General features: G+C 61.8%; 1 protein-coding gene across 1 annotated transcript in view; it reads right to left on the bottom strand.

Annotated features, from left to right (window-relative positions):
* The window catches only part of LOC144489286 (membrane-associated phosphatidylinositol transfer protein 1-like), a gene marked incomplete at its 3' end in the record, with an annotated part of 61,631 nt that overhangs the window by 19,263 nt on the left and 27,368 nt on the right, over positions 1 to 15,000 (bottom strand). Inside the window, exons 7-9 of the mRNA XM_078207152.1 lie at positions 3,553 to 3,701; positions 2,077 to 2,190; positions 618 to 734 (exon numbers count right to left, since the gene is read on the bottom strand). Of these exons, the coding sequence (XP_078063278.1) occupies positions 618 to 734; positions 2,077 to 2,190; positions 3,553 to 3,701 (380 nt within the window). The remainder of the gene's footprint in view (positions 1 to 617; positions 735 to 2,076; positions 2,191 to 3,552; positions 3,702 to 15,000) is intronic.

Raw genomic sequence — 15,000 nt, forward strand, 5'->3', positions numbered from 1 at the left:
TGGGGAGAGGGGGGTATGGGGGAGAGGGGGATGTGGGGGAGAGGGGGATGTGGGGGAAGGGGGTGTGGGGAGAGGGGGGTGTGGGGAGAGGGGGGTGTGGGGGAGAGGGGGATGTGGGGGAGAGGGGGATGTGGGGGAAGGGGGGTGTGGGGAGAGGGGGGTGTGGGGAGAGGGGGGTGTGGGGGGAGAGGGGGGTGTGGGGAGAGGGGGGTGTGGGGGAGAGGGGGGTGTGGGGGAGAGGGGGGTGTGGGGAAGAGGGGTGGTGTGGGGAGAGGGGGTGTGGGGAGAGGGGGGTGTGGGGAGAGGGGGGTGTGGGGAGAGGGGGGTGTGGGGAGAGGGGGGTATGGGGGAGAGGGGGATGTGGGGGAGAGGGGGATGTGGGGGAAGGGGGGTGTGGGGAGAGGGGGGTATGGGGGAGAGGGGGATGTGGGGAGAGGGGGGTGTGGGGAGAGGGGGGTGTGGGGGAGAGGGGGATGTGGGGGAGAGGGGGATGTGGGGGAAGGGGGGTGTGGGGAGAGGGGGGTATGGGGGAGAGGGGGGTGTGGGGGAGAGGGGGATGTGGGGGAAGGGGGGTGTGGGGAGAGGGGGGAGTGGGGGGAAGGGTCCGGGGGTCCTACCTTCTCCCCGGTCAGCGTCACCACATCCAGGGGGCCGTAAGCGAATCGGCCGGACAGAACCTGGGGCCCCCCGACCGGAACAACCACATCACTCGCTCGGTGATTGGCCGCAACATTCTGCCAAACAGAACCGGAGAAAATGTTACCCAACAGGTCCAGACCCACACCCAGACAGCGAGGGGGGTCGGGGCTGGAGGAGGGTACAGAGATAGGGAGGGGTGGAGGGACTGGAGGAGGTTACAGAGATAGGGAGGGGTGTAGGGGCTGGAGGAGGTTACAGAGATAGGGAGGGGTGTAGGGGCTGGAGGAGGTTACAGAGATAGGGAGGGGTGTAGGGGCTGGAGGAGGTTACAGAGATAGGGAGGGGTGTAGGGGGCTGGAGGGGGTTACAGAGATAGGGAGGGGTGTAGGGGCTGGAGGAGGTTACAGAGATAGGGAGGGGTGTAGGGGCTGGCGAGGGTACAGAGATAGGGAGGGGGTGTCAGGGCTGGAGGAGGTTACAGAGATAGGGAGGGGTGTGGGGGCTGGAGGAGGTTACAGAGATAGGGTGGGGTGTAGGGGGGGTGGGGGTGGTGGGCGGTTTTTGAGGGTAACCGTCCTGCAGGCCCGGGGAACTTGGTTCAGGAACGGTTGTGAGGTAGTTTTCCGTTACTGGCGATGTGGTTTCCTCCCCCCCCACCCCCACAACCCCCCCGTCCCCGCCCTGCCGCCCCGGCGCCCCACTCGGGGGTTCCCCATCGCCCCGTCCGGGGGTTCCCCGTCGCCCGCTCGGGGGTTCCCCGTCGCCCCGCTCGGGGGTTCCCCGTCGCCCCGCTCGGGTGTTCCCCGTTGCCCCGCTCGGCGGTTCTCTGGCACTCCGCTCGGGGGTTCCCCGTCGCCCCGCTCGGGGGTTCCCCATCGCCCCGCTCGGGTGTTCCCCGTCGCCCCGCTCGGCGGTTCCCCGTCGCCCCGCTCGGCGGTTCTCTGGCACTCCGCTCGGCGGTTCCCCGTCGCCCCGCTCGGGTGTTCCCTGTCGCCCCGCTCGGCGGTTCTCTGGCGCCCCGCTCGGCGGTTCCCCGTCGCCCCGCTCGGCGGTTCTCTGGCGCCCCGCTCGGCGGTTCTCTGGCGCCCCGCTCGGCGGTTCCCCGTCGCCCCGCTCGGCGGTTCCCCGTCGCCCCGCTCGGCGGTTCTCTGGCACTCTGCTCAGGGGTTCCCCGTCGCCCCGCTCGGCGGTTCCCCGTCGCCCCGCTCGGCGGTTCTCTGGCACTCCGCTCGGGGGTTCCCCGTCGCCCCGCTCGGCGGTTCCCCGTCGCCCCGCTCGGCGGTTCTCTGGCACTCCGCTCGGGGGTTCCCCGTCGCCCCGCTCGGGGGTTCCCCGTCGCCCCGCTCGGGGGTTCCCCGTCGCCCCGCTCGGGGGTTCCCCGTCGCCCCGCTCGGGGTTTCCCCGTGCCCTTGTCGCCCCCCTCACTGAGTAACGTACCCGTATCTTGACCTGGGTTCTCCGTCGGAGCCACTTCCCCCAAGGCAGAGGCGGCGAATAATCTGATACCTCCAGCCCCGACTCTTCCGGTTCCATCCTCTGCTGCTTCATGACCTGTGGGGGTGGCGATGAAGAAACAGGATGGTCAGCCGGGAACCCGACGGAGGCAACACGCCAGTAACCGGGGCGGCTGGAGATTTTGATTTAAGTTCATTGGAATTTGATTTGGCTTTCCTCTCATTTCGATTAGATTTATTATTGTCACTGGGATACAGTGAAAAGTATTGTTTCTTGCGCACTATACAGACAAAGCATACTGTTCATAGAGAAGGAAAGGAGAGGGTGCAGAATGTAGTGTTACAGTCATAGCTAGGGTGTAAAGAAAGATCAACTTAATGCGAGGGAGGTCCATTCAAAAGTCTGACAGCAGCAGCAGGGAAGAAGCTGTTCTTGAGTCGGCCGGTCCGTGACCTCAGACTTTTCTATCTTTTTCCCGAAGGAAGAAGGTGGAAGAGAGAATGTCCGGGGTGTGGGGTCCTTAATTATGCCGGCTGCTTTCCCGAGGCAGCGGGAAGTGTAGACAGAGTCAATGGATGTGAGGCTGGTTTGCGTGATGGACTGGGCTACATTCACAACTCTTTGTAGTTCCTTGCGGTCTTGGGCAGAGCAGGAGCCCAGACCAAGCTGTGATACAACCAGGAAGAATGCTTTCTATGGGGCATCTGTAAAAGTTGGTGAGAGTTGTAGCTGACATGCCAAATTTCCTCAGTCCTCTGAGAAAGTAGAGGCATTGGTGGGGCTTTCTTAACTATAGTGTCGGCATGGGGTACCAGGACAGCACAAACTCTCCCTATCTAACCCCGTGCTGTACCTGTCCTGGGAGTGTTTGATGGGGGACAGTGTAGAGGGAGCTTTACTCTGTATCTAACCCCGTGCTGTACCTGTCCTGGGAGTGTTTGATGGGGACAGTGTAGAGGGAGCTTTACTCTGTATCTAACCCCGTGCTGTACCTGTCCTGGGTGTGTTTGATGGGGACAGTGTGGAGGGAGCTTTACTCTGTATCTAACCCCGTGCTGTACCTGTCCTGGGAGTGTTTGATGGGGACAGTGCAGAGGGAGCTTTACTCTGTATCTAACCCCGTGTTGTACCTGTCCTGGGAGTGTTTGATGGGGACAGTGTAGAGGGAGCTTTACTCTGTATCTAACCCCGTGCTGTACCTGTCCTGGGAGTGTTTGATGGGGACAGTGTAGAGGGAGCTTTACTCTGTATCTAACCCCGTGCTGTCCCTGTCCTGGGAGTGTTTGATGGGGGACAGTGTAGAGGGAGCTTTACTCTGTATCTAACCCCGTGCTGTACCTGTCCTGGGAGTGTTTGATGGGGGACAGTGTAGAGGGAGCTTTACTCTGTATCTAACCCCGTGCTGTACCTGTCCTGGGAGTGATTGGGTACCGGGCATTGTTTGGATGTGAACAGTACCTGTCGGAGGATGAAAGCCACAACGTCTGTTGATTCCCAGTAGCTGGCGTGGAAGAGATGGGGCAGAGTGACCGTTGGGAAAGCGGTGAGTGCGTCGGGACAGTACAGAGCATAATCCATCCGTTTACAACCCCACCATTTCTCAATCACTGCAGAAAACACGGAACAAATGTCAATCAAACTCATCCACTCCCTCGATCGACACGCTGACCACAAACACTCACTCCCTCCACCCCCGACGCACAGTGACAGCCGTGTGTACCGTCTACAAGATGCACCGCAGCGACTCACCAAGGCTCCTTAGGCAGCACCTTCCAAACCCACCACCTCTACCATCTAGAAGGACAAGGGCAGCAGATACCTGGGAACACCCCCACCTGGAGGCTCCCCTCCGAGTCACTCACCATCCCGACTTGGAAATATATCGGCTGTTCCTTCACTGTCGCTGGGTCCAAAATCCTGGAACTCCCTCCCTAACAGCACTGTGGGTGTACCTACACCACACGGGACTGACTGATGTCCAATAACAATCCTGGAACTCCCTCCCTAACAGCACTGTGGGTGTACCTACACCACACGGGACTGACTGATGTCCAATAACAATCCTGGAACTCCCTCCCTAACAGCACTGTGGGTGTACCTACAGCACACGGGGACTGACTGATGTCCAATAACAATCCTGGAACTCCCTCCCTAACAGCACTGTGGGTGTACCTACAGCACACGGGGACTGACTGATGTCCAATAACAATCCTGGAACTCCCTCCCTAACAGCACTGTGGATTGACCTACACCACACGGTGATTGACTGATGTCCAATAACAATCCAGGAACTCCCTCCCTAACAGCACGGTGGGTATACCTACACCATACTGGACCGCAGCGGGTTCAAATAATCAGTACTGAGGGACTGTCGCACTGTCAGAGGGTCAGTGCTGAGGGAGTGCCGCACTGTCAGAGGGTCAGTGCTGAGGGAGCGCCGCACTGTCAGAGGGTCAGTGCTGAGGGAGTGTCGCACTGTCAGAGGGTCAGTGCTGAGGGAGTGTCGCACTGTCAGAGGGTCAGTGCTGAGGGAGTGCCGCACTGTCAGAGGTCAGTGCTGAGGGAGTGCCGCACTGTCAGAGGGTCAGTGCTGAGGGAGTGTCGCACTGTCAGAGGGTCAGTGCTGAGGGAGTGCCGCACTGTCAGAGGTCAGTGCTGAGGGAGTGCCGCACTGTCAGAGGGTCAGTGCTGAGGGAGTGCCGCACTGTCAGAGGGTCAGTGCTGATGGAGTGCCGCACTGTCAGAGGGTCAGTGCTGAGGGAGTGCCGCACTGTCAGAGGATCAGTACCGAGGGAGTGCCACACTGTCAGAGGGTCAGTGCTGAGGGAGTGCCGCACTGTCAGAGGGTCAGTGCTGAGGGAGTGCCGCACTGTCAGAGGATCAGTGCTGAGGGAGTGTCGCACTGTCAGAGGGTCAGTGCTGAGGGAGTGTCGCACTGTCAGAGGGTCAGTGCTGAGGGAGTGCCGCACTGTCAGAGGTCAGTGCTGAGGGAGTGCCGCACTGTCAGAGGGTCAGTGCTGAGGGAGTGTCGCACTGTCAGAGGGTCAGTGCTGAGGGAGTGCCGCACTGTCAGAGGTCAGTGCTGAGGGAGTGCTGCACTGTCAGAGGGTCAGTGCTGAGGGAGTGCCGCACTGTCAGAGGGTCAGTGCTGAGGGAGTGCCGCACTGTCAGAGGGTCAGTGCTGATGGAGTGCCGCACTGTCAGAGGGTCAGTGCTGAGGGAGTGCTGCACTGTCAGAGGATCAGTACCGAGGGAGTGCCGCACTGTCAGAGGGTCAGTGCTGAGGGAGTGCCGCACTGTCAGAGGGTCAGTGCTGAGGGAGTGCCGCACTGTCAGAGGATCAGTGCTGAGGGAGTGCCGCACTGTCAGAGGGTCAGTGCTGAGGGAGTGCCCCACTGTCAGAGGGTCAGTGCTGAGGGAGTGCCGCACTGTCAGAGGGTCAGTACTGAGGGAGTGCCGCACTGTCAGAGGGTCAGTGCTGAGGGAGTGCCGCACTGTCAGACGGTCAGTGCTGAGGGAGTGCCGCACTGTCAGAGGGTCAGTACTGAGGGAGTGCCGCACTGTCAGAGGGTCAGTGCTGAGGGAGTGCCGCACTGTCAGAGGGTCAGTACTGAGGGAGTGCCGCACTGTCAGAGGGTCTCTGCTGAGGGAGTGCTGCACTGTCAGAGGGTCAGTGCTGAGGGAGTGCCGCACTGTCAGAGGGTCAGTGCTGAGGGAGTGCCCCACTGTCAGAGGGTGAGTGCTGAGGGAGTGCCGCACTGTCAGAGGGTCAGTACTGAGGGAGTGCCGCAGTGTCAGAGGGTCAGTACTGAGGGAGTGCCGCACTGTCAGAGGGTCAGCGCTGAGGGAGTGCCGCACTGTCAGAGGGTCAGTGCTGAGGGAGTGTCGCACTGTCAGAGGGTCAGTGCTGAGGGAGTGCCGCACTGTCAGGGTCAGTGCTGAGGGAGTGCCGCACTGTCAGAGGGTCAGTGCTGAGGGAGTGCCGCACTGTCAGAGAGTCAGTGCTGAGGGAGTGTCGCACTGTCAGAGGGTCAGTGCTGAGGGAGTGCCGCACTGTCAGAGGGTCAGTGCTGTGGGAGTGCCGCACTGTCAGAGGGTCAGTACTGAGGGAGTGCCGCACTGTCAGAGGGTCTCTGCTGAGGGAGTGCTGCACTGTCAGAGGGTCAGTACTGAGGGAGTGCCACACTGTCAGAGGGTCAGTACTGAGGGAGTGCCACACTGTCAGAGTGTCAGTGCTGAGGGAGTGCCGCACTGTCAGAGGGCCAGTGCTGAGGGAGTGCCGCACTGTCAGAGGGTCAGGACTGAGGGAGTGCCGCACTGTCAGAGGGTCAGTGCTGAGGGAGTGTCGCAGTGTCAGAAGGTCAGTGCTGAGGGAGTGCCGCACTGTCAGAGGGTCAGTGCTGAGGGAGTGCCGCACTGTCAGAGGGTCAGTACTGAGGGAGTGCCGCACTGTCAGAGGGTCAGTGCTGAGGGAGTGCCGCACTGTCAGACGGTCAGTGCTGAGGGAGTGCCGCACTGTCAGAGGGTCAGTACTGAGGGAGTGCCGCACTGTCAGAGGGTCAGTACTGAGGGAGTGCCGCACTGTCAGAGGGTCAGTGCTGAGGGAGTGCCGCACTGTCAGACGGTCAGTGCTGAGGGAGTGCCGCACTGTCAGAGGGTCAGTACTGAGGGAGTGCCGCACTGTCAGAGGGTCAGTACTGAGGGAGTGCCGCACTGTCAGAGGGTCAGTACTGAGGGAGTGCCGCACTGTCAGAGGGTCAGTACTGAGGGAGTGCCGCACTGTCAGAGGGTCAGTACTGAGGGAGTGCCGCACTGTCAGAGGGTCAGTGCTGAGGGAGTGCCGCACTGTCAGAGGGTCAGTGCTGAGGGAGTGCCGCACTGTCAGAGGGTCAGTACTGAGGGAGTGTCGCACTGTCAGAGGGTCAGTGCTGAGGGAGTGCCGCACTGTCAGAGGGTCAGTACTGAGGGAGTGTCGCACTGTCAGAGGGTCAGTGCTGAGGGAGTGCCGCACTGTCAGAGGGTCAGTGCTGAGGGAGTGTCGCACTGTCAGAGGGTCAGTGCTGAGGGAGTGCCGCACTGTCAGAGGGTCAGTACTGAGGGAGTGCCGCACTGTCAGAGGGTCAGTGCTGAGGGAGTGCCGCACTGTCAGAGGGTCAGTGCTGAGGGAGTGCCGCACTGTCAGAGGGTCAGTGCTGAGGGAGTGCCGCACTGTCAGAGGGTCAGTGCTGAGGGAGTGCCGCACTGTCAGGGTCAGTGCTGAGGGAGTGCCGCACTGTCAGAGGGTCAGTGCTGAGGGAGTGCCGCACTGTCAGAGGGTCAGTGCTGAGGGAGTGCCGCACTGTCAGAGGGTCAGTACTGAGGGAGTGCCGCACTGTCAGAGGGTCAGTGCTGAGGGAGTGTTGCACTGTCAGAGGGTCAGTGCTGAGCGAGTGCCGCACTGTCAGAGGGTCAGTACTGAGGGAGTGCTGCACTGTCAGAGGGTCAGTGCTGAGGGAGTGCCGCACTGTCAGGGTCAGTGCTGAGGGAGTGCCGCACTGTCAGAGGGTCAGTACTGAGGGAGTGCTGCACTGTCAGAGGGTCAGTGCTGAGGGAGTGTCGCACTGTCAGAGGGTCAGTGCTGAGGGAGTGCCGCACTGTCAGAGGGTCAGTGCTGAGGGAGTGCCGCACTGTCAGAGGGTCAGTGCTGAGGGAGTGCCGCACTGTCAGAGGGTCAGTGCTGAGGGAGTGCCGCACTGTCAGAGGGTCAGTGCTAAGGGAGTGCCGCACTGTCAGAGGGTCAGTGCTGAGGGAGTGCCGCACTGTCAGAGGGTCAGTGCTGAGGGAGTGCCGCACTGTCAGAGGGTCAGTACTGAGGGAGTGCCGCACTGTCAGAGGGTCTCTGCTGAGGGAGTGCTGCACTGTCAGAGGGTCAGTACTGAGGGAGTGCCGCACTGTCAGAGGGTCAGTGCTGAGGGAGTGCCGCACTGTCAGAGGGTCAGTGCTGAGGGAGTGACGCACTGTCAGAGGGTCAGTGCTGAGGGAGTGCCGCACTGTCAGAGGGTCAGTGCTGAGCGAGTGCCGCACTGTCAGGGTCAGTGCTGAGGGAGTGCTGCACTGTCAGAGGGTCAGTGCTGAGGGAGTGCCGCACTGTCAGAGGGTCAGTACTGAGGGAGTGCCACACTGTCAGAGGGTCAGTACTGAGGGAGTGCCGCACTGTCAGAGGGTCAGTACTGAGGGAGTGCCGCACTGTCAGAGGGTCAGTGCTGAGGGAGTGACGCACTGTCAGAGGGTCAGTGCTGAGGGAGTGCCGCACTGTCAGAGGGTCAGTGCTGAGCGAGTGCCGCACTGTCAGGGTCAGTGCTGAGGGAGTGCTGCACTGTCAGAGGGTCAGTACTGAGGGAGTGCCACACTGTCAGAGGGTCAGTACTGAGGGAGTGCCACACTGTCAGAGGGTCAGTGCTGAGGGAGTGCCGCACTGTCAGAGGGCCAGTGCTGAGGGAGTGCCGCACTGACAGAGGGTCAGGACTGAGGGAGTGCCGCACTGTCAGAGGGTCAGTGCTGAGGGAGTGTCGCAGTGTCAGAAGGTCAGTGCTGAGGGAGTGCCGCACTGTCAGAGGGTCAGTGCTGAGGGAGTGTCGCACTGTCAGAGGGTCAGTGCTGAGGGAGTGCCGCACTGTCAGAGGTCAGTGCTGAGGGAGTGCCGCACTGTCAGAGGGTCAGTGCTGAGGGAGTGCCGCACTGTCAGAGGGTCAGTGCTGATGGAGTGCCGCACTGTCAGAGGGTCAGTGCTGAGGGAGTGCCGCACTGTCAGAGGATCAGTACCGAGGGAGTGCCACACTGTCAGAGGGTCAGTGCTGAGGGAGTGCCGCACTGTCAGAGGGTCAGTGCTGAGGGAGTGCCGCACTGTCAGAGGATCAGTGCTGAGGGAGTGTCGCACTGTCAGAGGGTCAGTGCTGAGGGAGTGTCGCACTGTCAGAGGGTCAGTGCTGAGGGAGTGCCGCACTGTCAGAGGTCAGTGCTGAGGGAGTGCCGCACTGTCAGAGGGTCAGTGCTGAGGGAGTGTCGCACTGTCAGAGGGTCAGTGCTGAGGGAGTGCCGCACTGTCAGAGGTCAGTGCTGAGGGAGTGCTGCACTGTCAGAGGGTCAGTGCTGAGGGAGTGCCGCACTGTCAGAGGGTCAGTGCTGAGGGAGTGCCGCACTGTCAGAGGGTCAGTGCTGATGGAGTGCCGCACTGTCAGAGGGTCAGTGCTGAGGGAGTGCTGCACTGTCAGAGGATCAGTACCGAGGGAGTGCCGCACTGTCAGAGGGTCAGTGCTGAGGGAGTGCCGCACTGTCAGAGGGTCAGTGCTGAGGGAGTGCCGCACTGTCAGAGGATCAGTGCTGAGGGAGTGCCGCACTGTCAGAGGGTCAGTGCTGAGGGAGTGCCCCACTGTCAGAGGGTCAGTGCTGAGGGAGTGCCGCACTGTCAGAGGGTCAGTACTGAGGGAGTGCCGCACTGTCAGAGGGTCAGTGCTGAGGGAGTGCCGCACTGTCAGACGGTCAGTGCTGAGGGAGTGCCGCACTGTCAGAGGGTCAGTACTGAGGGAGTGCCGCACTGTCAGAGGGTCAGTGCTGAGGGAGTGCCGCACTGTCAGAGGGTCAGTACTGAGGGAGTGCCGCACTGTCAGAGGGTCTCTGCTGAGGGAGTGCTGCACTGTCAGAGGGTCAGTGCTGAGGGAGTGCCGCACTGTCAGAGGGTCAGTGCTGAGGGAGTGCCCCACTGTCAGAGGGTGAGTGCTGAGGGAGTGCCGCACTGTCAGAGGGTCAGTACTGAGGGAGTGCCGCAGTGTCAGAGGGTCAGTACTGAGGGAGTGCCGCACTGTCAGAGGGTCAGCGCTGAGGGAGTGCCGCACTGTCAGAGGGTCAGTGCTGAGGGAGTGTCGCACTGTCAGAGGGTCAGTGCTGAGGGAGTGCCGCACTGTCAGGGTCAGTGCTGAGGGAGTGCCGCACTGTCAGAGGGTCAGTGCTGAGGGAGTGCCGCACTGTCAGAGAGTCAGTGCTGAGGGAGTGTCGCACTGTCAGAGGGTCAGTGCTGAGGGAGTGCCGCACTGTCAGAGGGTCAGTGCTGTGGGAGTGCCGCACTGTCAGAGGGTCAGTACTGAGGGAGTGCCGCACTGTCAGAGGGTCTCTGCTGAGGGAGTGCTGCACTGTCAGAGGGTCAGTACTGAGGGAGTGCCACACTGTCAGAGGGTCAGTACTGAGGGAGTGCCACACTGTCAGAGTGTCAGTGCTGAGGGAGTGCCGCACTGTCAGAGGGCCAGTGCTGAGGGAGTGCCGCACTGTCAGAGGGTCAGGACTGAGGGAGTGCCGCACTGTCAGAGGGTCAGTGCTGAGGGAGTGTCGCAGTGTCAGAAGGTCAGTGCTGAGGGAGTGCCGCACTGTCAGAGGGTCAGTGCTGAGGGAGTGCCGCACTGTCAGAGGGTCAGTACTGAGGGAGTGCCGCACTGTCAGAGGGTCAGTGCTGAGGGAGTGCCGCACTGTCAGACGGTCAGTGCTGAGGGAGTGCCGCACTGTCAGAGGGTCAGTACTGAGGGAGTGCCGCACTGTCAGAGGGTCAGTACTGAGGGAGTGCCGCACTGTCAGAGGGTCAGTGCTGAGGGAGTGCCGCACTGTCAGACGGTCAGTGCTGAGGAAGTGCCGCACTGTCAGAGGGTCAGTACTGAGGGAGTGCCGCACTGTCAGAGGGTCAGTACTGAGGGAGTGCCGCACTGTCAGAGGGTCAGTACTGAGGGAGTGCCGCACTGTCAGAGGGTCAGTACTGAGGGAGTGCCGCACTGTCAGAGGGTCAGTACTGAGGGAGTGCCGCACTGTCAGAGGGTCAGTGCTGAGGGAGTGCCGCACTGTCAGAGGGTCAGTGCTGAGGGAGTGCCGCACTGTCAGAGGGTCAGTACTGAGGGAGTGTCGCACTGTCAGAGGGTCAGTGCTGAGGGAGTGCCGCACTGTCGGAGGGTCAGTACTGAGGGAGTGTCGCACTGTCAGAGGGTCAGTGCTGAGGGAGTGCCGCACTGTCAGAGGGTCAGTGCTGAGGGAGTGTCGCACTGTCAGAGGGTCAGTGCTGAGGGAGTGCCGCACTGTCAGAGGGTCAGTACTGAGGGAGTGCCGCACTGTCAGAGGGTCAGTGCTGAGGGAGTGCCGCACTGTCAGAGGGTCAGTGCTGAGGGAGTGCCGCACTGTCAGAGGGTCAGTGCTGAGGGAGTGCCGCACTGTCAGAGGGTCAGTGCTGAGGGAGTGCCGCACTGTCAGGGTCAGTGCTGAGGGAGTGCCGCACTGTCAGAGGGTCAGTGCTGAGGGAGTGCCGCACTGTCAGAGGGTCAGTGCTGAGGGAGTGCCGCACTGTCAGAGGGTCAGTACTGAGGGAGTGCCGCACTGTCAGAGGGTCAGTGCTGAGGGAGTGTTGCACTGTCAGAGGGTCAGTGCTGAGCGAGTGCCGCACTGTCAGAGGGTCAGTACTGAGGGAGTGCTGCACTGTCAGAGGGTCAGTGCTGAGGGAGTGCCGCACTGTCAGGGTCAGTGCTGAGGGAGTGCCGCACTGTCAGAGGGTCAGTACTGAGGGAGTGCTGCACTGTCAGAGGGTCAGTGCTGAGGGAGTGTCGCACTGTCAGAGGGTCAGTGCTGAGGGAGTGCCGCACTGTCAGAGGGTCAGTGCTGAGGGAGTGCCGCACTGTCAGAGGGTCAGTGCTGAGGGAGTGCCGCACTGTCAGAGGGTCAGTGCTGAGGGAGTGCCGCACTGTCAGAGGGTCAGTGCTAAGGGAGTGCCGCACTGTCAGAGGGTCAGTGCTGAGGGAGTGCCGCACTGTCAGAGGGTCAGTGCTGAGGGAGTGCCGCACTGTCAGAGGGTCAGTACTGAGGGAGTGCCGCACTGTCAGAGGGTCTCTGCTGAGGGAGTGCTGCACGGTCAGAGGGTCAGTACTGAGGGAGTGCCGCACTGTCAGAGGGTCAGTGCTGAGGGAGTGCCGCACTGTCAGAGGGTCAGTGCTGAGGGAGTGACGCACTGTCAGAGGGTCAGTGCTGAGGGAGTGCCGCACTGTCAGAGGGTCAGTGCTGAGCGAGTGCCGCACTGTCAGGGTCAGTGCTGAGGGAGTGCTGCACTGTCAGAGGGTCAGTGCTGAGGGAGTGCCGCACTGTCAGAGGGTCAGTACTGAGGGAGTGCCACACTGTCAGAGGGTCAGTACTGAGGGAGTGCCGCACTGTCAGAGGGTCAGTGCTGAGGGAGTGCCGCACTGTCAGAGGGTCAGTGCTGAGGGAGTGACGCACTGTCAGAGGGTCAGTGCTGAGGGAGTGCCGCACTGTCAGAGGGTCAGTGCTGAGCGAGTGCCGCACTGTCAGGGTCAGTGCTGAGGGAGTGCTGCACTGTCAGAGGGTCAGTACTGAGGGAGTGCCACACTGTCAGAGGGTCAGTACTGAGGGAGTGCCACACTGTCAGAGGGTCAGTGCTGAGGGAGTGCCGCACTGTCAGAGGGCCAGTGCTGAGGGAGTGCCGCACTGACAGAGGGTCAGGACTGAGGGAGTGCCGCACTGTCAGAGGGTCAGTGCTGAGGGAGTGTCGCAGTGTCAGAAGGTCAGTGCTGAGGGAGTGCCGCACTGTCAGAGGGTCAGTGCTGAGGGAGTGCCGCACTGTCAGAGGGTCAGTACTGAGGGAGTGCCGCACTGTCAGAGGGTCAGTGCTGAGGGAGTGCCGCACTGTCAGACGGTCAGTGCTGAGGGAGTGCCGCACTGTCAAAGGGTCAGTACTGAGGGAGTGCCGCACTGTCAGAGGGTCAGTGCTGAGGGAGTGCCGCACTGTCAGAGGGTCAGTACTGAGGGAGTGCCGCACTGTCAGAGGGTCTCTGCTGAGGGAGTGCTGCACTGTCAGAGGGTCAGTACTGAGGGAGTGCCGCACTGTCAGAGGGTCAGTGCTGAGGGAGTGCCGCACTGTCAGAGGGTCAGTGCTGAGGGAGTGCCGCACTGTCAGAGGGTCAGTACTGAGGGAGTGCCGCACTGTCAGAGGGTCAGTGCTGAGGGAGTGCCGCACTGTCAGAGGGTCAGTGCTGAGGGAGTGCCGCACTGTCAGAGGGTCAGTGCTGAGGGAGTGCCGCACTGTCAGAGGGTCAGTGCTGAGGGAGTGCCGCACTGTCAGGGTCAGTGCTGAGGGAGTGCCGCACTGTCAGAGGGTCAGTGCTGAGGGAGTGTCGCACTGTCAGAGGGTCAGTGCTGAGGGAGTGCTGCACTGTCAGGGTCAGTGCTGAGGGAGTGCCGCACTGTCAGAGGGTCAGTGCTGAGGGAGTGCCGCACTGTCAGAGGGTCAGTGCTGAGGGAGTGCTGCACTGTCAGAGGGTCAGTGCTGAGCGAGTGCCGCACTGTCAGAGGGTCAGAGCTGAGGGAGTGCCGCACTGTCAGAGGGTCAGTGCTGAGGGAGTGCCGCACTGTCAGAGGGTCAGTGCTGAGGGAGTGCCGCACTGTCAGAGTGTCAGTGCTGAGGGAGTGCCGCACTGTCAGAGGGTCAGTGCTGAGGGAGTGCCGCACTGTCAGAGGGTCAGTGCTGAGGGAGTGCCACACTGTCAGAGGGTCAGTGCTGAGGGAGTGCCGCACTGTCAGAGGGTCAGTACTGAGGGAGTGCCGCACTGTCAGAGGGCCAGTGCTGAGGGAGTGCCGCACTGTCAGAGAGTCAGTGCTGAGGGAGTGCCGCACTGTCAGAGGGTCAGTACTGAGGGAGTGCCGCACTGTCAGAGGGCCAGTGCTGAGGGAGTGCCGCACTGTCAGAGGGTCAGTGCTGAGGGAGTGCCGCACTGTCAGAGGGCCAGTGCTGAGGGAGTGCCGCACTGTCAGAGGGTCAGTGCTGAGGGAGTGCCGCACTGTCAGAGGGTCAGTACTGAGGGAGTGCCGCACTGTCAGAGGGTCAGTGCTGAGGGAGTGCCGCACTGTCAGGGTCAGTGCTGAGGGAGTGCCGCACTGTCAGAGGGTCAGTGCTGAGGGAGTGTCGCACTGTCAGAGGGTCAGTGCTGAGGGAGTGCTGCACTGTCAGGGTCAGTGCTGAGGGAGTGCCGCACTGTCAGAGGGTCAGTGCTGAGGGAGTGCCGCACTGTCAGAGGGTCAGTGCTGAGGGAGTGCTGCACTGTCAGAGGGTCAGTGCTGAGCGAGTGCCGCACTGTCAGAGGGTCAGAGCTGAGGGAGTGCCGCACTGTCAGAGGGTCAGTGCTGAGGGAGTGCCGCACTGTCAGAGGGTCAGTGCTGAGGGAGTGCCGCACTGTCAGAGTGTCAGTGCTGAGGGAGTGCCGCACTGTCAGAGGGTCAGTGCTGAGGGAGTGCCGCACTGTCAGAGGGTCAGTGCTGAGGGAGTGCCACACTGTCAGAGGGTCAGTGCTGAGGGAGTGCCGCACTGTCAGAGGGTCAGTACTGAGGGAGTGCCGCACTGTCAGAGGGCCAGTGCTGAGGGAGTGCCGCACTGTCAGAGAGTCAGTGCTGAGGGAGTGCCGCACTGTCAGAGGGTCAGTACTGAGGGAGTGCCGCACTGTCAGAGGGCCAGTGCTGAGGGAGTGCCGCACTGTCAGAGGGTCAGTGCTGAGGGAGTGCCGCACTGTCAGAGGGCCAGTGCTGAGGGAGTGCCGCACTGTCAGAGGGTCAGTGCTGAGGGAGTGCCGCACTGTCAGAGGGTCAGTACTGAGGGAGTGCCGCACTGTCAGAGGGTCAGTGCTGAGGGAGTGCCGCACTGTCAGAGGGTCAGTACTGAGGGAGTGCCGCACTGTCAGAGGGTCAGTACTGAGGGAGTGCTGCACTGTCAGTGGGTCAGTGCTGAGGGAGTGCCGCACTGTCAGAGGGTCAGTGCTGAGGGAGTGCCGCACTGTCAGAGGGTCAGTGCTGAGGGAGTGCCGCACTGTCAGAGGGTCAGTGCTGAGGGAGTGCCGCACTGTC

Source organism: Mustelus asterias, unplaced genomic scaffold (assembly GCF_964213995.1).
Source record: "Mustelus asterias unplaced genomic scaffold, sMusAst1.hap1.1 HAP1_SCAFFOLD_2093, whole genome shotgun sequence".
NCBI lineage: Eukaryota > Metazoa > Chordata > Chondrichthyes > Carcharhiniformes > Triakidae > Mustelus > Mustelus asterias.